Below are 24689 nucleotides of genomic sequence, written 5' to 3' on the forward strand. Positions count from 1 at the left end.
GTACATCACCATTGGCCACTGTACCCCATAAGGCCCAATGATAACCAATGAGGAGTTGCACAGAGGTTCCTGACTGCCTCAACGACGCACAACGTCAGCGGAATTACCTCATTTCCACCTGTCCCTCCATACAGGACAGGCAGACGCCATTTCAGGACGCCATTTCAGGGGGGTGCAGGCCATGGATCCTAACTGCGTCACAGTACACAAATTCACTATTTGGACATATCCCACCAAAATAATGTTACAATCACATTATGCATTGAACTGTAGTGGTTAGAATGTACAGATAATGACCAGCTGCTCACTCTTTTACCCCACAGATTGCAACGGTTGCGGATGAATAGGAGATGGAAACATACCCCCTGTGTACAGAGCCCTGGAGGACTTGGCAACAATGGAGGACAGGCACATTATCCTCACCTATAGACTTGACAGGGCCACAATCACAGAGCTGTGTGCCCATTTGGAGCCTGACCTAATATCTGCTATCCGTCACCACACCTGGCTCCCCCCTCTTGTGCAAGTGCTATCAGTGCTCCATTTCCTGGCAACTGGTTCTTTCCAAGTGACAGTGGGCTTGGCAGACGGAATGTCACAGACAATATTCTCAATAGTGCTGACTAGAGTGTTGTTTGCCCTGATTAAACACATGTGCAGCTACATCGTTTTCCCCCAGGTGGAGGATTTGGCCACAGTGAAGACTTCTCTGCAATGGGACATATCCCCAACATCATTGGGGCAATAGATGTTACACATATTGCATTTGTTGTGTCCCCCCCCCGGAGAAATGAACATTTGTTCAGAAATCGAAACAGTGTTCACTCCCTGAATGTCCAGATGGTGTGCCTGGTGGACCAGTACATCTCCCACATCAATGCTAAGTATCCTGGTTCTGTGCATGATTCCTTTATCCTGAGGAATATCAGCATCTCAAATGTGATGGCCCAACTCCAGAGGAACACATTGTGCCTAATAGGTGAGCACTGGTTCCCATCCAGTTCCAATCCAGTGGATGTTGGTGTATGGTGTGGGCCCTAAGGGAGAGTGTGTGGCTAGCAGTTGTCCCTTGATATTTGCAGCTGACTCTGGTTATCCCAACCTCTCATGGCTACTGACCCCTGTGAGGAATGCCAGGACAAGGGCAGAGGAACATTACAATGAGGCACATGGGTGAACAAGAAGGATTATAGAAAGGACCTTCGGCCTCCTGAAGGATAAGTTTTGGTTCCTCCATCTAACAGTTGGATCCCTGTGCTACTCACCCAAGAAGGTCTGCCAGATCATCGTGGCATGCTGTATGTTGCCCAACCTTGCCTTGCGCCGCCATGTGCCTTTTCTGCAGGAGAAGGAGGCTGGAGATGGCCGTGTGGAAGCAGTGGATCCTGCGGACAGTGAAGATGAGGAGGCAGAGGATGAGGACAACAAAAGTACATTTATTCATCAATACTTTTAATGAGACACAGGCAAGACAGTGTTAATACACATATAATTGACAGTTTGATGTGTGACATTGTCCCTTGCAGGCTGTGTATTCCTACTTCTATGCCCACTCACTGTACCCTTTGGCATCTCTTTTTGCAGATGTTGGTGCCCCACTACTGCTCCTGGTGTGTTCAGTGTGTTCAGTGCAGCCAACTACAGGTCTTTCCTATATAAATATTACTATACAGTTGAATTGCAATGTTTGAACCTGGTTAAACAAATACATTTTGAAAACATTTGACGTACACCATACTTGTATTTTCTCAAAGTGTGTTTATTGCAGTGCTCTGAAGAAGAGGGTGTAATGCAATGGGCTGGGGTGATGATGTAGGAAAGTCCAGGTTAGAGTCCAGTCTATTTGTTTCACAGGTGCATTGTCCAAGGGAGACATAAGAAGGGGAGCAATGGCAGTTTAAGTGGACAGGGTGACAGAGTGGAACACAAGGGTGACTACCAGGAGAGTCTTATTTCCTGGCAGGGGTCTTGGCAATAGTCTCTAGCTTCTGCCTGGATCGCAGGGAACGTTTGTGGGGTGGTTCTTCTGCAGGGGGAGGGGTGCTGGTGGCCTTTTGGTCTGTTGGTCCTATGGTGGGGCCTCCTGTCCACTAGCGGCAGTGGAGGTGGATGACTGTTCAATGGTTTGGCTAGTGTCAGGGGCCTTGTGGTGTGCCACTGCATCCCACATACTGTTGGCCATGTCTGCCAGCACCCCTGCAATGGAGACCAGGGTGGTGTTGATGGTCCTCCAGTCCTTCCTGATCCCCAGGTACTGTTCCTCCTGCAGCCACATGTTCACCTGCAACTTGTCCAGGATCTGGCGCAGCATATCCTGGGAATGTTGGTATGCTCCCAGGATCTCAGCGGGTGCCTTCTGGAGGGTTGGTTCCCTGGGCTTGTCCTCCCCCTGTCAACCAGCAGTCCTCTCAGCTTCCCTTTTGTCCTATGCCTCTGTCCCCTGAACCGTGTGCCCACTGCCACTGACCCCAGGTCCCTGATTGTCCTGTGTTTGTGGGGTGGCCTGGGGTCCCTGTAGTGGTGGAAACACTGCTGATTGACATGTCCTGGGGACAGAGGGATGGGGCCGTTGGGTGGGTGCTGTGGTGGTGTTTCCTGAGGGGGGAGGCTCTGTGGTGGTGTGAGAGTGTGCCTGGGTAATCGACTGTCCGGAGGTCCCTGATGGGCCAGGTTGGTCATCCAGATCCAGGCGAGCAGAGCTGCTGTCATCACTGTAGGCCTCTTCTGTGGGGGGGACTGGATGTTGCTGGCACCTCTTAGCCGGTGACATTTGGTGGGTTACATGTGGGGATGTAAATGCAGTGTTATTATTTCTGCTTGTGACATATTGTGCATGGGTGTGTTGCCCTCTGTGGTTGTTATTGCCCTGGCAGCTTTGCCTTGTGTGAGTTGTTATTTGGTGGGCTAGCTGATTGTCTCTAGTGTGCATGCTGTGGTGATAGGTGTCCATGCAGGTCTGTGAGGGGTGTCCATGCATTGGTGTTGCATACAGGGCTTGGCATTGGGATGAGTGGGTTGAGATGGTGGGGTGTGTGGGAGGTGGTGGAATGATGGGTGTGGGGATGAGGGTGGGGGTATGTGATGGCATGCAGGTAGGGGGTGATAGTAATAGGGAATTGAGTTACCAAAGTCCAGTCCTCCTGCTACTCCTGCCAGGCCCTCAGGATGTGTGACTGCCTAGACTTGCTCATCCCATGTTGTTAGTTGTGGGGAGGAGGTGGGGGCCCACCGCCAGTCCTCTGTACAGCGAATTTGTGTCTTGCTGCTATGGAACTCACCTTCCCCCCTAGGTCATTCCACCTCTTCCTGATGTCGTCCCTTCTTCTTGGATGCTGTTCTACAGCATTGACCCTGTCCACGATTCTCCACCATAGCTCCATCTTCCTAGCAATGGATATCTGCTGCACCTGTGATCCAAATAGCTGTAGCTCTATCTGGATGATTTCCTCCACCATGACTCTTAGCTCCTCCTCAGAGAACCTGGGGTGTCGTTGTAGTGCCATGAGTGTGGTGTGAGTATTGTGGTTGAGGGTGTGTAGGGTGATGTGTTGGGGTGTGTGTTGTGAGGCACGTGGGTGGTGTATAGGTGATGGTGGTATGTGCCTCTGGTTGTGTGAGTGTTCTTGCTGTCTCTCTCTGGTGGCAATTGTTTGTAGTCGTAAAGGTTTGCGGGTAATGTGGGTGGGTGTTTTATAGTGGTGTGTGGGTGTGGTGTGTGTATGAGTGTCAGGTGTGTGTGTGGTTTGAATTGACCAATGTAGTGTTGTTTTGTTTGTGTGTGTATATTTTGAGTGCAGCGGTATATACCGCCAATGGTTTACTGCCATTGAATGTCCGCCGTGGTGATTTGTGGGTCATAATGTTGTGGGCATTGTTCTGTTGGCGTAACTGTGTGGGTTTGGATACCACCAGTTTATCACTGACCTTTGGGCTGGCGGACTTGTGTGTGTGGCTGTATAGTGATTGATTGGTATGTGTGTGTCATAATATGGTTGGCGGATATCCACAGCGGCGGCGGTATGTTAGCGGCAGTCGGCATGGCGGTAAGTGGGATTTACCGCCAATGTCATAATGAGGGCCTTAATTCTTTAAAAACTTTAAAGTTATACTGCACTTCAATTACAACTCCTCATTATTGAAGCACTTAATCAATCTAGTATAAAAACTGAAAATATGTTTAATTTCACCTAAATCTAGTACTATCTCTTCAATACCCTACCCTCAACACTCCTTTGGCAGAGTTCTGTGTCAACTCAGCAGAACTATTAGGTCAAAAGTGCAACTTATGTTTTAGAAACTGCACATTACTGTACAACTGAATTTCAGCAGGTGTGCTTGACTCTTAACAAATGCAACCATATCAAAGAATACATTACATTTTTTTTGTATTTCAAACACAGCCAATCACATACGTACTTTCTTAGTTTCCATAATCACAACCTAATATTAAGTGTCTCCTTGTTAAAATCGGCCAATGGAATTTTGTTTTTTTAACTACCTTTCACTATCAAAATATCTCATTCATGTGTAGCTTTTTCCTGGGAGGCATTCATCCTTCTCTTCACAATGCTCAGAGTGTGGATTGTAGGGCACAGCCTTGTGTTTTGGGCAAGGGAGTATTCCAGAAAGAGTGGCACTTACAGGGACCTGGGTTTGTCAAATGTGACACAAAATGGTTTGCCCACAGAGGTTTAAAGTGGTATCAATTGCTGCCTTTGGTAAAAAGCATTAGAGACTGCCAACCACTTCACCTCGTGATTGTGCACTGTGGTGGTAATGACCTAGGCATATTTACTGGGGTGGGACTGGGAATCCCAGTGAAAGATACCTTTGCAGAATTAATGACACTTTTTCTCACACTGCCTTTGCATTTTCCAACATATGCCATGCTAGAAAAGGAAATGGTCTACCAAATTCTATCCACAAAAAAACAAAGCTAGAAAACATGTTAATAAAACTGTTTCAGCATTCCTCAGACACCATAACATGGGCTCTATCTACAATAACAACCTCTGCTTTGACATCTATGGAAATTATAGAAGTGATGGTGATCACTTCAAAGACAAGGCAACAGGGCATCTCTCGCCAACTTGAAACACTGCATCCTATACTATGTGTAGTTGTCATCCACTACATAAAAACACACAGGCTTTTCTTGAGCCACCCGATTTCCCAAACACTAGTTCATTTTATTTTAATATTTTTTATAGCATTTTCAGAATTCAGAAAGGCATCACGAATATGTAAAACAAAACCACACATTTAGTGCACACTACCACCTTCATATTTCACTAGAGCTTTAATAATTCAATAGACCAAAATGAGGCCATTAACATAAATAGGTATCTAGATGACTCTGTCAGTGTATCTCTGAGTGGGTGCATAAGCATCTTAGTGGGGCTGTGAGTCTGTGGGTAACTGTCTGAGTGGGCCTGTGAGTCAGTGCATGAGTGTCTGAGTGGGTCTGTGAGTGGGTGCGTGAGTATCTGACGGAGTTTGTGAGTGGATGTGTGTCTGAACGGGTCTGTGACTGGGTGCATGACTGACTGAGTGGGTCTGTGAGAAGGTACGTGAGTGTCTGAGTAGGTCAGAGAGTGCATGTGTGACTGACTTACTGCCTATGACTGTGAGTGGATGTGTGAGAGTCCGAGTGGGCATTTGACTGCGTGAGTGAATGTCTCAGTTGAGCTGTGAGTGAGTGCTTCAGTGTCTGACTGGGTCTGTGAGTGGGTGTATCACTCAGTGGGTTTGTGAGCAGGTGCATCAGTGTCTAACGGGGTGAGTGACTGGCTCACTGGGATTGTGAGTAGGTGTGTGAATGTCTGAGTGGGTCTGAGAGTGGGTGTGTGAGTGTCTATATGGGTCTGTAAAGGGATGTGTGGGTGTCTGAGTGGGTATTTGAGTGGCTGTGTGAGTGTCTGATTGGGTCTGTCAGTGGGTGCATGAGGTTTGGAGTAGGTCTGTGAGCATATGTGGCTGAATGGGTCTGTGAGAGAGTCCTTGACTGGCTGAGTGACTCTCTCAGAGGCTGTGTGAGTGTCTGAGAGGGTATGTGAGTAGGTGCATGAGTGCCTAAGGGGGTGAGTGACTGGCTCACTGGGATTGTGAGTAGAGGTGTGAATGTCTGTGAGTGGGTGCATGATTGTATGGATGGATCTGTGAGTGGGTTTGCAAGTGTCTGAGTGGGTCTGTGAGTGGGTGCATGACTGGCTGAGTGGGTCTTCAGTGGGTGTGTGAGTATTTGAGAGGGTCTGTCAGTGGGTGTGTGAGCATCTGTGTAGAACTGTCAGTGGATGTGGCAGTGTCTGAGTGGGTCAGTGAGTGGGTGCATGACTGATTGGGACTATGAGGGGATGTGTGAGTATCTGAGTGGGTCTGGGAGTGGGTGCTTCAGTGTCTATATGGGTCTGTAAGTGGATGTGTGGGTGTCTGAATAGGTCTGTGAGTGGCTATGTGAGTGGCTGAGTGGATCTGTGAGTGGATGTGTGGATGTGTTGATGTCTGAGTGGGTCTGTGAGTGGCTGTGTGAGTGTCTGAGTGGGTTTGTGAGTGGGTGTGTGAGTCTCTGAGTGGGTCTGTGAATAGGGGTGTGTGTGTGTGTGTGTGTGTGTGTGTGAGTTGGTCTGTGAATGGGTGTGTTGAATGTCTATATGGGTTTTTAAGTTGATGTGTGGGTGTCTGAATGGGTCTGTGAGTGGCTGTGTGAGTGTCTGAGAGGCTCTGTGAGCAGGTGTGTGAGTGCCTGAGTGGGTCTGTGGGCGGGTGTCTTAGTGCCTGAGTGGGTCTGTGAGTGGCTGTGAGAGTGGCTGAGTGGGTCTGTGAGTGGATGTGTGGGTGTATGAGTGGGTCTGTGAGTGTCTATGTGAGTGTATGAGTGGGTCTGTGAGTGCATGTGTAAGTATCTGAGTGGGTCTGTGAGTATGTGTGTGTGCCTGAGTGTGTCTGAGAGTGGGTGCGTGAATGTGTATGTGGGTTTGTAAGTGGATGTGTGGGTGTCTGAGTGGGTCTGTGAGTAGCTGCGTGAGTGTCTGAGTGGGTCCGTGAGTGAGTGTGCGAGTGTTTGATTGGGTCTGTAAGTGGGTGTCTGAGTGGGTCTCTGAGTGGGTGTGTGGGTGCCTGAGTGGATCTGTGAGTGGGTGCATGAGTGTCTGAGTGGGTCTGTGAGTGCATGTGTAAGTAGCTCAGTGGATTTGTCAGTGGTTGTGGTTGAGTGAGTGTCAGTGGGTGTGAGAGTGGGTCTGTGAGTGGTTGCATTATTTTATGAGTAGGTCTGTGAGTGGATGTGAAAGTGTGAGTGGGTCTGAGTGGATGTGTGACTCGTTGAGTGGGTCTTCAGTGGGTGTGTGAGTGTCTGAGTGGGTGTGTCAGTTGGTGTGGGAGTGTCGGTGTAGACTGTCTGTCTGTAGGTGTGTCAGTGTCTGTGTGCGTCTGTAAGTGGGTGTGTGAGTGAGTGTGTGAGTGTCCAAGTGGGTCTGTGACTGGGTGCGTGGGGTCTGAGTGGGTCTGAGAGTAGATGCATGAGTGTTAGAGTGCCTCTGTGAGTATGTGAATGACTCTTTGAGTGGGTGGGTGAAGGTGCCAATGATTTCTCTTTTTCGATGTTCATGAATTTGCTATAACGACTGCACTGGTTGTTGCAGAGGATATGTGAATATCCAGTTAGGGAAAAAAAGAAAAAGTGAGTGCATGAGTGTCTGAGTGGGTCTCTAAGTGGGTACATGAGTGTCTGACTGGGTCTGGTCAGTGAATGGGCGCATGAGTGTCTGAACAGGTCTGTGAGTGGGTGCATGAGTGACCAAGTGGGTCTGTAATGGGGTGCGTGAGAGTCTGAGTCAGTCTGTGAGTGGGAACATGAGTGTCTCAGTGCGTCTGTGAGTGGGTGCATGAGGTTCTGAGTGGGTCTGTGAGTGGGTGAATGACTGGCTGAGTGTGTCTGTCACTGGGTGCGACAGTGTCCAAGTGGGTCTATCAGTAGGTGAGTGAGTGTCTTAGTGGGTCTGTGATTAGGTGCATGAATGTTTGAGTAGGCCTGTGATTGAGTGTGTGAGTGTATGAGTGGGTCTGTGAGTGGATGAGTAAGGGTCTGAGTGGGTGCATGAGTGGCTGAATGTGTCTGTGAATGGGTGTGTGACTGATTGACCGGGTCTGTCAGTTGGCGCATGAGTGAGTGTGTCTGGCAGTGTGTGCATGAGTGTCCGAGTGGGACTGTGAGTGGGTGCGTGAGTGTCTTAGTGGGTCTGTGACTGAGGGGTGTCTGAGTGGGTCTGTCAGTAGGTGTGTGTGTCTGAGAGGGTCTGTCAGTGGGTATGTGAGTTTCCCAGTGGGTCTGTGAGATGATGTGTGAGTGTCTCAGTGGGTCTATGAGTATGTACATGACTGTTTGAGTGGGTGGGTGAATGTGGCAATGTTTCTTTTTCTGATTTTTGCAAATTCACCATAACGCTACACGGGGGAGGCCGTGATGGACATCATAGCGAATTCGCAAATATCTTCATCATGTTAAAAGAAAACATCTACCCAATTTTAAAACTTATAACCTGTCATAATAACCACTCAGCTAAACAATTCTTGGGGTCAGAGTATCTTCACCCTGACTCCTTTACAGTTGTTTTACTATTACAGTTCAGCCCCAGAGACCATTCCTCATTATTACTGAAGATGGGGGCCGCAAGTAGGTGTTTTATATATATATATATATATATATATATATATATATATATATATATATATTTATATATAGATGTAGATTTTACCTTAAATATACTTATCTTATGTAGTAAACACATACATGGTAAAGGAATCTGTGTGGTAAAGGCATGCGTGACAAAGGCTTTGTAATAAAAGCACTGCATGGTAATTGCATTGTTGTAAAAGTTTTTTCCCCTCTAGAAATTGGGGATTGTTGAATTGGGGATGAGGTCTTACTCTTGCATCTCCTCACAAGCCCCGCAATGAAGCTTTGAGAAGTGCAAGGGAGCAACCACCCATGAACGGTGCCTTGTTCATCTCATTGCTGTTACTTCATTTTTGTGGAGTTGCTTCTTGCCATCTTGTCTGTTTCTGTGGAAGCAATGGTGTATATACCCATTTTACCCTTTGTTGGGATAAAACGATGCCAGAGGTCTTCCTTATGGCTGTCTCTTTTGGACTTTTCCCGACATGCTGAGTGCATTCTTGCTCCCTCTGTCTTTATTGAGACACTTTTATCCTGTGTATGAAATGCATATCATTTAGTAGCTTCACTTGTTTCCAGTAGGTGATGTTACATCAAGTGCAATCATTGTTTCATTTTTCTTTCCTAGACAGTACTGGGCGTGTAGTTAGAGGACTTTATTTGAATATCTCCTGTACTTAAACTTCCAACTTCTCCCCAAATACTGATGTCCCATTTGTGAACATAGGCATCTGTGTGCAGGTTGCTGAATGGCTCACCTCTTTCATCTGCACTAGAAAAATAATGTGTTCTCTGTATTCAGACCACTCACACTTTCTGTCCCATAGTTGTTAGGAAATGCAATTTCTATTTTGTGTTTTTTTTTTGCATGTGTAGGTCTAATCGCGGTTAAAGATTGTTTTGAAATTAACATTGGGATAATGCACATCTATCTGTGTTCTCAATTTGTGAAGTAAAGCATAAATGTGTGCGTTAATTTGTCATCGTTCCGCAAAGACAGCACCAAACGATGTTTCTGTAATCTTTCAGATTCCATTCACAAAAGATTGTGGAGCCAAGCAGAAATGCATCACTGATTTGGTACTGGAAGCACATACAAGTATTACAGGCAGCAGGTAACATTTCAGTCTACCGTTGGGGATGTTATAAACAATACTTATAGTAATTAGTTTGGGAAAGGCTAAATGTGTTATAAGTAAATATATTCTTAATGGGGAGGATGAAGATAACTTACTCATATATTTCGCATATAAATTAGTTGAACTATTGTAAAATTCAAGTACCTCTTATTTTAATTTGTTAGAAATGGGGTTTTTGGTTGGCAGTCAGGTTACCCTCTGTCCAAGCAAGAACCCTCACTCTAGTCAGGGTAAGTCACACACAATCTAAATCATCCTGTGTCTACCGTCTGGTAGCTTGGCACGAGCAGTCAGGCTTAACTTAGAAGGCAATGTGTAAAGTGTTTGTGCAATAAATCATACAATAACACAATATAGCACCACAAAAATACACCACACAGTGTTTAGAAAAATATATAATATTTATTGGGGTATTTGCAGGTCAAAACGATCAAAGATGCAATATGAATTTGTAAAGATATCACTAAAAAGTGATATGAAGTGTCTTAAGTCTTTAAAAAGTAATCAAAGTCTCTTTCAAGCACAAAGTACCTGGTTTGGAGCGGAAAATCTCCGCAGAGGGCCACAGAAGAGGAGATGCGTGGAAAAATGGGGTGTGCGTCGGTTACGCCCCTTCACACACGGACTTGCGTCGTTATTTTTCACGCGGGGAGAAGTGCGTCGTTCTACGGGAGGAAAAAGGGTGTGTGCGTCAGTATCGCACCTTCACACACTGACTTGCGTCGTTAGTTTTCACTCGGGGGAAGACGTGTGTCGTTTTCCGGCACGAGGGCCGTCTCCTTCTCTGGATCGCGGGATTACCAGATGTCCCAGGGTCTGTGCGTGGATTCCTCGGCTTGTTATCCAGCTGTGCGTCGTTCCGGGAGGCTGTGCGTGGAATTTTCTTTCTCACGGCAGGCGTCGCGTTGATTTCCCCTCTGGAAGTCGGGCAGGGTTGTCCATGCGAGGCCGTGCGTCGAAGTTCCGGTCGCACTGCAGGCGTCACGTGGCGTCTTTCTGGATCGGCGTGCAGTGAATTTTTCACCCCGGAACAAGCTGTGCATCAAAATTTTCAGCGCACGAAGAGTCCAAATAAAAAAGAGAAGTCTTTTTGGTCTTGCGACTTCAGGGAACAGGAGGCAAGCTCTATCCAAGCCCTTGGATAGCACTTTTACAGCCAGACAAGAGTTCCGCAAGGCAGCAGGCCAACAGCAAGGCAGCAGACCTTTGTAGAAAGCAGACAGGTAAGTCCTTTGAGCAGCCAGGCAGTTCTTCTTGGCAGGATGTAGGTTCGGGTTCAGGTTTCTTCTCCAGCAAGTGTCTGATGAGGTAGGGCAGAGGCCCTGTTTTATACTAAATTGTGCCTTTGAAGTGGGGGTGACTTCAAAGGGTGGCTAAGAAATGCACCAGGTCCCCTTTCAGTTCAATCCTGTCTGCCAGGGTCCCAGTAGGGTGTGTGGCAGTCCTTCCACCTTCCCAGCCCAGGAAGACCCATTCAAAATGCAGGTGCATGCAAGTGAGGCTGAGTACCCTGTGTTTGGGGTGTGTCTGAGTGAATGCACAATGAGCTGTCAACTAAACCTAGCCCGACGTGGATTGAAAGGCACAGAGAGATTTAAGTGCAGAGAAATGCTCACTTTCTAAAAGTGGCATTTCTAAAATAGTAATATTAAATCCAACTTCAGCAGTCAGCAGGATTTTGTATTACCATTCTGGCCATACTAAATATGACCTTCCTGCTCCTTTCAGATCAGCAGCTGCCACTTCAACAATGTATAAGGGCAGCCCCAATGTTAGCCTATGAAGGGAGCAGGCCTCACAGTAGTGTAAACACGAATTTACTAGTTTTACACTACCAGGACATATAAACTACACAGGTACATGTCCTGCCTTTTACCCACACAGCACCCTGCTCTAGGGGTTACCTAGGGCACACATTAGGGGTGACTTATATGTAGAAAAAGGGGGCCCTCTACCTCAACCAGCCAAGCCACTCACACACACATACATTTTTGGAGTCATGCACAACTGGAAAGGCCATCTTCCTGCACAAAACCAATCCTGGTAGGAAGAACACATAGAAAGAGGGAAAAACTAGGAGAAATACTTGCGCCTCCCTAGGGAAGTACAAGGTTTTGGCGCATCCACAGGTTTACAAGGTCTTGTAAATCTGGGGATGCATCAGAATTCATGGGTGTTGTGTTGGAACACCCACCACCACACATGGAACGCCTCCCTAGTGCAGAGTAAGGCAACATAGCGATTTACTCTGCATAGCCTCGCTCCATATTTATGAGACCATTCAAAGTCATGCAAAGTGGCTTTGGTTGGCATCGTAAATATGATTTAATGGTTTACGCTGATGTTGCATCACAAAAAGCGATGCAACAGCAGCGCAAGGTCCTCGTAAATATAGGCCTAAATATGCAGACTACAGGACGACAGTGCCTACTAGTATTAAATGCATATGTACCACATTCTGATGTTAGAGGAAAATATGTAAAAAGATGCCTAGTAAAAGAGGAAATCAAAAATGAAGTCTAAACGTGGAACTTACAACAGGTAAACACACTTTTAATGGTTTAACTTTGCTTTGCAGGTTCTTCTGGTAAAGGCTACATCATACTCCTACCACTTCATGCACTGCAATGATTTACTGGACAATGGTCTGATAACCAATCATTGAAATAAACAAATAAAGTAAATTAGTAAAACAGAGAAGCAAAGTTTTTCTTAGTCATATTTTAGCTACTGGCAGATTTGCAAAAGTAATATAGTGTTATGTTCTCCAGACCCTTCTCGTCTTAAGCATATATAGGCTCTCATTCCAACACTGGCGGGCGGCAGTCGCCGCCCGCCAGGCGGGAACCACCATTTGGCCGCTCCGCGGTCAAAAGACCGCTGGGGCCATTCCAACTTTCCCGCTGGCCCGGCGGGCGCTAGCCAAGGTAGCGCCCGCCGGCCCAGCGGGAAAGGGGCCTGCAACACTGAAGCCGGCTCCGAATGGAGCCGGCGGTGTTGCAGATGTGCGACGGGTGCAGTTGCACTCATCGCGCTTTTCACAGTCTGCTAGGCAAACAGTGAAAAGCAGGCTGGGGCCCTGTTAGGGGGCCCTTGCACTGCCCATGCCAGTGGCCAGTGGCATGGGCAGTGCAGGGTTCCCCCAGGGGCCCCAGGACACCCGTTCCCGCCAGCCTCTTCCTGGTGGTGAAAACCGCCAGAAACAGGCTGGCGGGAAAGGGGTCAGAATCCCCTGGGCAGCGCTGCTTGCAGCGCTGCCCTGGCGGATTCGCCCAGCCGGGGGAAATCAGGCGGGAAACCGCCGGACCCGGTTTTCTGACCGCGGCTTTACTGCCGCGGTCAGAATGGGCAGGGAAGCACCGCCAGCCTGTTGGCGGTGCTTCCGTCATTCTTGCCCTGGAGGTCTTGGACCGCCAGTGTCAGAATGATCCCCATAGTGTTTTTTTTTATACTCAAACACTCAAAACTCAAAACATGCAACTGAGCTTCAACTTTAATGATTTTTCACTGTGCAACAACAATGCATCAATTCATATGAAAAAATCTAATGTATGAAAAATAGGCATGAAGAAAACCTATTCATTTTTTAAATATCCCCAAAACACTGAGTTTAGGGATAGTGGGTATTTGTACAAATCTGAATTCGGGGTAATGCATATTCAGAGGGCAAAATGTGTTCTCATGTGCACTATGTTTGCATGTCAGATATGGCGAGAAATGCAATTGATAGTAACAAATGCTGTGCTATTCAGTGTTCCCACACTCCCTTTGATATATTGGTATAATACATGTGTGGCTGGGCCTATCAGCCCCCAATGGGAAAGGCCCCAAGCCCAGCATGAAGACAATGTGACAATGCACTTAGCTGTGGTGTTTGTGCTCTGTCTTGGCTGCCAGACCCCTAGCATTGTCCAGGGTTGTGTGTCTTGCACGGATCTTGCCATAGTTTCTTACCTAGAATGCTGTGCAAATGTAAAGCATTGGTGAAAATCATGGACCTTTCTGTGGGGAAGTCCAAGAAAATGTGAGAAAGTAGCCTCTTTCTAGCATGGTTACCCCCATTTCTGCCTGATGTCAGTGTGTTTGAGTGTGTCACTGGGATCCTGCTAACCAGGACCCCAGTGCTTATGTTCACTCTCCTCTAAATGTTGTCACTGCATACTGGTAACCCAGTATTTCACACAAAATTGGCATACTGGTCACCCCTTAAAAGTCCCTTGTATATGGTACTTAGGTACCCAGGGCATTGGGGTTCCAGGGGATCCCTATCGGCTGCAGAATTTCTTTTGTCACCCATAGGGAGCCCATGCAAAGGCTTCTATAGGACTGCCATTGCAGTCATTTTACAGCCATGTACACTGCACTAGTTCACTTATAAGTCACCTATATGTCAGGTTTCCAACCCTGAAGGCTCGGTGCAGAATACCTATTTGTGAGGGCAGCTCTGTACTAGCAAAGGTGCCCCCATGTCATTCAAGACCATTTTCCCAGATTTCAGGAGTGCGGGAATGCCATTTTATGTGTGCACTGTACATAGGTCCCTACCTATGTGCAGCTTCACAATGGTAACTCCGAATATGGCCATGTTTGGTATCAAACATGTTGAAATCATACCCCAAGGCTTTTGCAAGCATTTGTTGTATGATTCCATGCACTCTGTGGGCTCCTTAGGGAATCCCCAGCACTGCCATTATAGCCTTCTGAGGTTTTCCAGGCAGCTCCAGCTGCTGCCACCTCACAGACCAGTTTCTGCCCTCCTGTTGCTCAAGCAGCTCGAGCCCAGGAAGGCAGATCACACCATTTCCTTTGGGAAAGGGGTGTTACATCCTTTCCTTTTGGAAGTAGGTGTGACAGGCATGGGAGGGGTAGCCTCCCACAGTCTCTGGAAATGCTTTGAAGGGCACAGATGGTGCCCTCCTTGCATAATCCAGTCTACACCGGCTCAGGGATCCCTAGTCCCTGCTCTGGTGCAAAACTGGACCAAGGAAAGGGGAGTGATCACTCCCCCATCCATCACCACCCAAGAGGTGTTGCCCAGAGCTCCTCCAAAGTGTCCCTGGGTTTTGCCATATTGGATTCCAAGTTGGCAGGGCACTCTGGGAGCATCTAAGTGGCCAGTGCCATCAGGTGACATCAGAGCCCTCCCCTGATATGTGCTTAACTGTGTAGCTGACCAATCCCCTTTCACGGTTATTTAGGGTCTCTCTCTTGGGTGGTTCTTCAGATTTGGATTGCAAGACTCTAGCAGGAATCCTCTGCATCCTTTACTTCACCTTCTTACTGATGGAACTGCATCTGGACCCACCAGGAACTCTACAAGCTGCAACAAAGAAACAAAGATGACTCCTGCAACATTTTATCTTCATCTCTTGCCAGCAACTGCAACTGTTTCCCTATCATGCATCCTCCGAGGACTGCCTGTCTTCAGCTTGCACCAGAAGAACAAAGGAGTCTCCCTTGAAGTGAAGGAGTCGACCGGAGGCTTTGGTCCCCTCTCCTGAAGAAGTGTGTGGATCCAGCATCAGGATTGGATTGAAGTTTTCCCGACGGTCCTGATGTACCTCTGTCCAACTTTGGTGGAGGTAAGAGCTTGCCTCCCCACGCAAGACAGGACCCTGTGCACCACATGTTTTGCAGTTGCCAAGGCTTATTGGCATCCTTTCACAAAGTTATTTGTGCATCGCCCAGCTCTAGCCCGCAGCACTCTATCCTGCGATGCACAGCTTCCTGCGTGGTTTCCCTTTTTGTAGTGCTGCGTGAGCGTCCTTTTGCTCCTTCTTTGTCTCCATGCTGTGGGGCTCATGTGCACACTGCCTGGTCTTCTGAGGTCTCTCTGAGTTGCTGAGAGCCTCCTCTGTCTTCCTCTCCTAGGTAGAGGCCACCAGGTCCCTCCTGGTCCAGTGCAGCACCATTTTTTGCTAACCGCAAGCTTTGCGAGTGCCAAGGCTTCTTGGCGGAATCCAGTGACGCAAACCAGACTGCAATCATCCTTTTGGCATGGGACATCATCTGCACCAACCAGTAACCTGCATCCGTCTTCTTGGGTGCAGTACTGACTGTTGTACCATACCAGTGGTTCTTCTTTTGCACCTTCATCTGGGTTAGCTGGGGCGCCTGTTCTCCCTAGACTCTTCAGTGCTTCCTGGACTTGGTCCCCTTCTTCCACAGGTCTCAGGTCCAGGAATCCATTGTTGGTGTCTTGTAGTCTCTTCTGGTTCTTGCAAAATCTTCTATTACGTGTTCTTGTGTGTTCTAGGAAAGTCACTGTGATTTAATCCTGCTTTCCTGGGCTTATTGGTTGGTTCTATTACTTACCTTTGGTGTTTTCTAATGCTCCCAGCGCCCCTCTACACACTACACTTGCCTAGGTGGGAAACCGACATTTGCATTCCACTAGTTTAGTATAGGTTTGTGTTCCCCCTAGCCCCATTTCTATCTATTGGGATTTTCACTATTTGCACTGTTTTGTAACTGTTTTCACAGCTATTTCTGCATTCTACTGTACAAAGTATATTACTTACCACCTAAGGGAGTATAGTCTCCAAGGTATTTTTGGCATTTGTGTCACCAAAATAAAGTACCTTTATGTTTGTAACACTGAGTATTTTCTTTCATGTGTGTGAGTACTGAGTGACTACAGTGGTATTGCATGAGTTTTGCATGTCTCCTACTTAGGCCTTGGCAGCTCATCCTAGAGAGCCTGGCTTCTAGACATTGACTACATTTCTCTAATAAGGGATAACTGGACCTGGTAAAAGTTGTAAGTATCCATTGCAAACCAGCCCAGCCTCCTACAGAAAATTTCTCTTTTTGCATGATCACACACATTTGTTCTGGACTGATGCTGTTAGCTTTTGGACTATGTGCACTGTGACCCGGCTAACCAAGCCCAAGTGCATGTGTTCTGACCCCTAAAAACTTGTCAAATTGGTTAAAATCCTGCTTAGCAAATTTAACTTACATTTACTTCCCTAGTATATGGTTCGCTGTGTCCCCGGGGCCTGAAAGGTAAATGTCACTAGGGGAATGCAAGCACTTATTGTGGCACCACTAAAGTGACAGTGTAAAACATTAATGTACGCCTGCCACAGCAGCCTAGCTGGTCAGTTTTAAAACTGTCACTTCAATCTGATAAAATCACACTTTTAACAGGCCTAGACCTTCTTTTTAATAGTAGTAGGTCACATACTCCAACAAAGAACAGCAGGGCTCAGCCAGGTCCAGTTGTAAGTCCAGTTGCAGGTCCATGCAACAGGTCAGCTGGGCAGTTGCAGGGAGCCTGTGGAGCGTGTTATGTCGCCGTAGCTCAGAACAGGAAGTCAGCTGGGATGAAGGGTGCAGGTCCAATCTCCCTTCGCAGCAAGCAAGACACTCAGGCAGAAGGGCAGCAGTGTGGAAGTCCTTCTGGCAACAAAGCAGTTTGGGAATAACAATAGGCTTACTGTTTTGTGGGTAGGTACACGTCCATCTCTAAACCCTAACCAGCTCTCCCTCTCTCTAATCCCCTTCCTTTCATTTATAAGTATTCCCCATTTTCCTGCCACTCTCCTCAGTACCTCCACATTTACTACTAAAACATGTACTCACATGTGTAGTGACCTCACAGTTGAAAGTGGTGATTTCTGCACAGAAAAAGATAGAAGAGGCAGAGGGTGAACTTTTGCACATAAATTTGCGAATAGCATTTTGTAGTACATCTGTAGTACTATTGTAGTACTACAAAACATATTACAAAATGTAGGTTGTGACTAGGCCCCAATGTGTTTGAATGCAATAATCCCCTAGCTGGGTCCATGACATTCAGTTTCAATGCTAGAAAATGAATTACTTGCACTAGAGAACTTTAAACATTTTCCTAAATACAGTTGTAGGTATTGCTGTTCTTAGGGTAAGATGGGGCGCATTTCAAGCCAATGTGGCACCACCACAGAGGGATTTCTTGCTGGCAGATGACAATTTGAAATTTAATATTTCTACTTGAGATGAACATCCCAAGATGGGTAGATGTTTAAAGGTGTGGGATATTTCGTGTTGACTAATTGGCATATTTTGAATTGAATTCTTGCTATTATCTGAGAGAGTGAAATCCTGGAGTATGTGTATGATTTGGTTAACTAAGTTAGCAGGCTATTTAAGCCTGGCTGCACAGTGGAGGATATACCTAAGTGGGGCAAGGTGGGCAAGAGGTACTCCATCTTGAATGGCACTGCTTGATAGCACTGATGATTGTACAGCTGTTCTTAGGTGCTAGGTTGGGATCATGTGACAAAGCATGTCAAAGTTTGATTTATTGAATTTGGTCTGCAGTGTTCATTAAGTACATGACCACTTTGCATGTTTCTTTGCATACTTCTGAACCCTGTCACATCTTAAATTAGTGATTTTATGTTCCTAATCAGCTCATATCTTATGCCTTATAGTTTTGTTTGTTTGTTTGTCTTGATTTCTCTGGGTCAGGCCGATGCATAACTAACTGTTTGGTGTTTGGGAACTGGGAGGAAGAGGGTATCACCCTAATTATTTCCCCACAATCTTTACAACTTCTGATTCTAATCACTTTATTTGCCCTTTTCTGTTGGTGTGGCTCAACCTACTGGAGGTTGTACTGCCAGCTGAATACAAAGTATGATTGTGACATAAACCTCTGTTTTATATGGTGGCCTATGGGAAATAACCCACCCTTAAAAACAATGCTGGGATTCATGGGTAGACATTGTGGTGCATATATTGAGAGAGGAGCGGGACAAGGAAGAGTAGGACTTGAATTTATCAGGATTACCAGTGATATAATTCTTCAGCTGTGTCAGTGCATAGGGAACGCCAAATGTTTTCAAAGCTTACAACAAAGTCTCATTTGCTGGAAACTGATGAGGCATGAAACAGTGATATCAATATTCACCTATGCAATCATCTCCTAGTTTGTGGTTTTGTTAGACAAATGTTGGTGATAAAAGATGTATGTAGAGTGATAAAGTAAAAACTGAAGTGTTGGGCAAATAAGATATGCTTTATGACTTTCTGCATTGTCACTGCCTGTGTTTTGTTGACCCCGGTCATATTTTTAAGGATCCATTTCTTATCCAAATAATGTCATGTAGTTGTGGTCTTAATTTCTTTTATTTAGCACCCACAATGTGTGATAAACTGCTTATACGTCTCTTCCCATTAATTGTTGCAGTTCTTCTCCCTTCATTGTGCAGTCAACAAACGAAAAATTATATTTAACGTTATCCATTGAGAATAAAAAAGACAGTGCCTATAATGCCAGAGTCACCATTCAGTATTCACCAAATATAGTTTTTGCTGGAACTGAGGTAAGGCTTTGTCACTCGCATAAACCAGTGTCCAGTTATGTCTCATTGTGCATGTCTGTTCAAGAAAATAAAAGAAACAGATTTCTGTTCACCCATCCCATTAATGTGTGCATTTTGGGATGATGGGAAGCTATTCTGCTTCTGTTATAGTGTTCTGGTGGGTGTACCATGCATCCACTCACTAAGGTGTTTGATGTAAAGTGACAATAAAAGAAGCAAACTTCCATCTGTTTCAGTGTATTAAGATGTATGTGTTCTACAATTAAAAATAAGCATATGCCATTTCTTTCACATGACCTTCCCAAATATGCTTAATAATTTTAGTACATTTTGATACAATTGGTGCACACTAAAGAGGTCCTGTGATTTTGCTGACTCAGCGTCTCTCTCAAACCCCTCTACCCACTAACCTCACTTATTTGTTTTCTCATTACTAGACGTGAGACATTCTTGCCTCCCAATTCAACATTCACTGTCATTTAACCAAGATGAGTCAAACAACTTTCTTAGGCACCTTCTCTCAGATCTTCCTTTCCTGAGAAAGGTCACAGAGTCTGTCATGGTTATTTCTTAATCTCAACAACCTTCCGAAGTTCTCATTGTCTTTGATAATGTACATCACAGTACTAATTCCATGACATTCTCTCAGATCTTCTACAGACATTTTAGCCTTATAGCCCCGCATTGCAGGCTGCACTGGTCGTTAAAGGCCCGCTCCTGTGTTAAAGACCCGAGCCAAAGGCAAGGGTCTTTAACAAGGGAATAGGCCTTTAATAGCCAGCATAGCCCACAAGGGCGAGCTATAAGGCTGTTAGAGCAATGGCCCAGCAACTCACTGCCTGGAATGTGAGGGAGAAGGGCCCTCAAAGCAGCTCTACAATTTCCACACTTCCACTCAGTGACAGCTCAAGCTGCACACAGTGCGCATGCGCACTGCTCGTCTCCTCTGCTGTAACTGAATGTAAATGAGGACAAAGATAAAATATATGAGTGTTCATCCGACATCAGACCTGCCAACTTCACCAAAACCCTCAAATTATGAGGAAGGGACAGAGCCTTGGAGAGGGCGTGGCCTCATGTCGAGAAAGCACTGAAGAGGCAGTTTTGCCCCATCTAGGCCCCAAACTCCGTCCTCTAAAAAACAAAACAAAAAAAAAGCAAGTTTGCTAAGGGTGGTGCCAATCACCGGGGGTGTTTACACACCCATTAATGGACAAGGGAATTAAAAGCCTCCGAAAATGAGCTGAAAACCACTGTTTAGAGTGCTTTTCAGCTCATTTCCTTGCCACTGTCTAGTATTGGCTACTCACCACAAGACCGTGTGAGAGGAGCCAATATTGTGTGCCCCATGTTGGCCCCGTGTGAGTTGGCAGGTCTGCGACATAGTTACAGATATTGGGCTTTCATAGCAAGAAATTATCACCACACGAGGCAGGAGAGATGTGAGTATCCCATAAAAAACCTGTCCGCTTTTGAGCAAATGTGCACTATAGCAACTGACGGGCACATTTTATAAAATTAAAAAAGACCACTGCTGGTTGATCATCATTGCGAATTGCAGAGCACTCCAATTCCACATTTTACAAGGTAAGTGAGGCCTGGGGTGAACGAGGTTCAGCGCGACATGTAAACTGTCACTTTCATTCTATTTAGAGCAACATAAGTGAGTCAGTTTAGATCTTTGTTTAGTCTGTTGATAAAAGTTGTAAATCACTGTCAGACAGACTGGTTGTTTTGTCCTTCTAATAAATATTCAGCTTGATGGAAAACATAATAAAGCCCATTCATAGCTGGGTCTTTTTAAATATTGAAGTGGGTGTAATAAAAAAGGGTATGTAATTTCCTTCCTGCTTTCTGCTTGTGTCTTGCTAGTCACCAGTAAGGCTTCCATCTTTCCAAGAAAAGAAATGACAGCTGTTTGCTGTAGTTTAAAAAAAGTATTCATTTATAAATTGACTTTTCTGCCATTGTTTAATTATTAGTTGAGGATTGTTAACACAGTCCTACAATACATTTAAAAGGGATTTTTCTTTATATTTGTTGCCTGAAGTACGTACCGACCATACACAGAAACAAGTACATGTCCCAGGAACTTATTTACAAGCCCCTTATGCCACATGCAGCGGTGGCTCAAAAAAGTCCCCTACAGTGAGACACATTTGCAAAATAGTGCAATGGTACAATTTCTGCAGTTTCTAAAGCAGTGCCCCACATTAAACCTGTGCCAGATATAATATATGCAAGGTGGGCGTTCCCCCATTGGAAGCCATGCAGAACTGGCAAAATGAAATCTACAAGCTTTCGTTCTGCATCTTCACAGCGTCAAGCATTTAACACCTGCTCAAGGCATGCGTTAAAGTGATGCAAGGATTTTTAGAATGGGGGAATTCCATGCATTGCTTGAGTAACATAATTTTTTTGAAGCTAGTCAAGCAATGTGACATTTTACCGCCACATATGCGTCAGAATTTCTGACCCATCTGTGGACACTGCAATGGAGCTCTGTATTCCCAGGAATCCATGAAGTTATCCTGTATGAAATTCTCTCATTTATTCGGACGAGGAGAAGACTCTGACGACTTTAATAAATACTTTACAATCATAATATGAAGACATGTCTGCACTGATGGACTTAGTACAGAAAAACAAGACAGTCATAAGATCAAAGTTAAAGACATTTAACCTTTTATGTCCATTTGTGGACTATGAAATATTTAATTAAGCAAGGGACATTTATAATGTTTACTATGCATGGGGGAATGTGTGTCAGCCAGAAGCATCAATCGAACACAAGCAGAAACCTAATTCTTAACAACATCAAACACATTAAAAATCACAACCCATTTTAACAGGAATAGCATCGTGTGAGGTCTAAAAAGTGTAATTCACAATTGTTGTTGACATCTTGATAAATTATAGACGAAGAGGTCATAACAATCTAGAAAGCAAAGTTACTTCTCACCTCTCTACCTATTTGGATACAAACAAACTTCACAGTGATTTTGATTCAAATGTCAGACCGCAGAGAGTTACCAAAATACATTAATCACAATTAGGAAAGAATTACTGTATATCACGGGCTAAAGTCTGGACTGTGCCATGATTCTTCGAGTACTGTGTATGATATGATGGACCATGATATTGTTATATACTGTTTGGAGTCCGCTTTTGGTTTGGAAAGAACAGGTTCAATCATTTCGTCAATTACTGAACATAACATTTAAAGCGTGGCATCTTGTCCTTAAAACCTCTCAAATGAAGTGCAATGTTCTTCAAGATTCTTTCCCGTCACCAACCCACTTTAACACCTATATGGCATCGCAACCTTAATCAGAGCTACAGTGTCAGCCGCCACAGATGTTTAGATGACAGCAAGTTCACATCATGCTCCCAAAAAATCTGGAAAACTGTTACTCGGTATATGGCGGAATCTTTCACGAACAAGTTGTCTTGACGCAGGAGATCTCTTCCTGTCCTGTCATTACTTGCTGTGGCCCTTTCCTTCATTGACTGCTGCAATTGAATGTGTGGCTTATCCTGACAAAAAGGCCATAGAGCACACAATTTCACCTCTCTCATTTTAGGTAATGAATGTAATTACAGCACACTAGAACTTAAACATCTCCACTAGATGTTAATTACAGAATACTATTTAAATATCGGCCTGGATCACAAGGCTTTACATAGCACCGCCGCTGTATTGTCACAAAAAGAAAAGTTGATAATTAACTAGTTTTAGCAAGAAACTGTGGCTATCCCAGAGATCTAAGGTATCAGAAAGCAAGGCTACGGCACATTTGCCACACACAAAGTGAGCTCCAGGCCAAGGAAAAGGAAGCGGGTCACATTGTCTCTTTAAACTGGCATTGACATTGAGAAACCGCACAGGGGAAAAGATAAATATATTGTGGATGGAGAAACTGAAAATGAAGGTCTGAAACACTAGTGAGGAGTTCCAGGACTGCCTAGCTTAAGTGCTGCTCAATGACCAACAGGTCGCCTACTTCTAAATCGATGAGAGACTACTGCAAGTGAGGGCCAGAGCAGAACTGTGGCGGTAGTGACACAAACAGCCTCCATTCTGGGACCTCGTCTATCAGATTATGGTGACTGTTGGAGCCTGTGATTATGAAACTGAACGCAGATATGTGACAGAGTAGTTGACGGTAAATAACTTGCTGTGAAGCATGGCAATACCCTCCAGTGAGGAGCCGCACAGGAGATTTCCAAGACAGGAGGAGTGAATACACGTCATTCATAGACAACGGGCTTAAGTAGTCATACTCTAACAGCTGTTGGACACTGAAACATGTCCAAAGATGCATAGCCACAGGCGTCTGGTTTGCCAATACTCGAACAGAGAGATGGAATGACTCTAATGCATAGATTAGTCGGGATGGCACTGAACAGGCACAGAAACTCACAGTAAGTGTGCGCCATTCACACGCTACCCCTAAGAGAACTAATTAGACCTCAACATCTCTGCATGTAAGGAACCGATAGGCATGATTTGAACCAAGGAGAGACTATGCAACTGTTAGTGTGAAACTAGAGCCACTTAGTGACAGTTCACTTATTAAACACATGCTGATATAGGGGCCCACAGCATCTCGCATCGTCCAAACTTTTAGGAATACCAAACTTCTATCACTTCATCGGCACATCAAGTTTTTACCATAGCCAAAAGCCCACCGAAGGACCCATATATGAAATGTAATTGAAGCAAGGTGCATAACCTCTAGATCTTGCTATTCATTTTCATTGACTTACATTAGATCTGTAGCCAGACATGCAATCTTTTACAGTGCAGCCCTGGGGAAAGAGGTCATCGGTGGCAATCACTCCCTCATGGAGCAGTGAATAGTTCAATACTTGCAGAAAAGGAGATCAGCTGAAGAGATGAGGGGGCACATTTAAGAGAGCTATGTCTCAGATACTCTATGGCAGGTACACAATAATTATTCTTTACACTTGTCTTTGCCTGGTCTACTCTTTTTGGTCCAATATGACATGTGCATTTTAGGAGACAGTCACACTCGAACCCCTGAGCCAGACTCTGTTGAAACAGATCCAGGCATGTGCCACATCCACATCATACATGCCTTTTACGAAACAAGCATGTAATTACTCTTCTCTGAAGTCGTTGCAGGGATATACAGGCAACAAGCCTCCAACAACACATGACATAGCCACTTCATCAACAGTCACACTTGATTCCCTAATGTTGGAACTACCCAGCAGTGGATCATTTATATGGAACATGGTGTTCACTATAACAAAAGTAGCTGAAGCAGTGAAATTTGAGAGAACTTACTTGATAGCTTTACATTTTTGCTTAGGCACATTAGAAAAGAGAATATGAAACACAGAAACTAGACTGGAGCAATTACCAGAGTGGGGACCTGAAATATGAGCAATGAATTGCAAAATCAATGAGTTGGAGTACAGGTACTGGATTAATAATATCAGATTGTACAGAAATTCGTGAAAGACTGGAGTGTGACGACATATTTTATGAAAGAAACAATCCTAAGACTCCCAGTAAAAAACTTTATGGAACCA

At 45.3% G+C, this 24689-nt stretch overlaps 1 protein-coding gene across 1 annotated transcript in view; it reads left to right on the forward strand.

Moving 5' to 3' along the window:
• The window catches only part of ITGA1 (integrin subunit alpha 1), a 795992-nt gene that overhangs the window by 654068 nt on the left and 117235 nt on the right, over window positions 1-24689 (forward strand). The window contains exons 19-20 of the mRNA XM_069221693.1: window positions 9704-9789; window positions 18992-19127. Of these exons, the coding sequence (XP_069077794.1) occupies window positions 9704-9789; window positions 18992-19127 (222 nt within the window). The remainder of the gene's footprint in view (window positions 1-9703; window positions 9790-18991; window positions 19128-24689) is intronic.

Source organism: Pleurodeles waltl, chromosome 1_1 (genome assembly GCF_031143425.1).
Source record: "Pleurodeles waltl isolate 20211129_DDA chromosome 1_1, aPleWal1.hap1.20221129, whole genome shotgun sequence".
Taxonomy (NCBI): Eukaryota; Metazoa; Chordata; class Amphibia; order Caudata; family Salamandridae; genus Pleurodeles; species Pleurodeles waltl.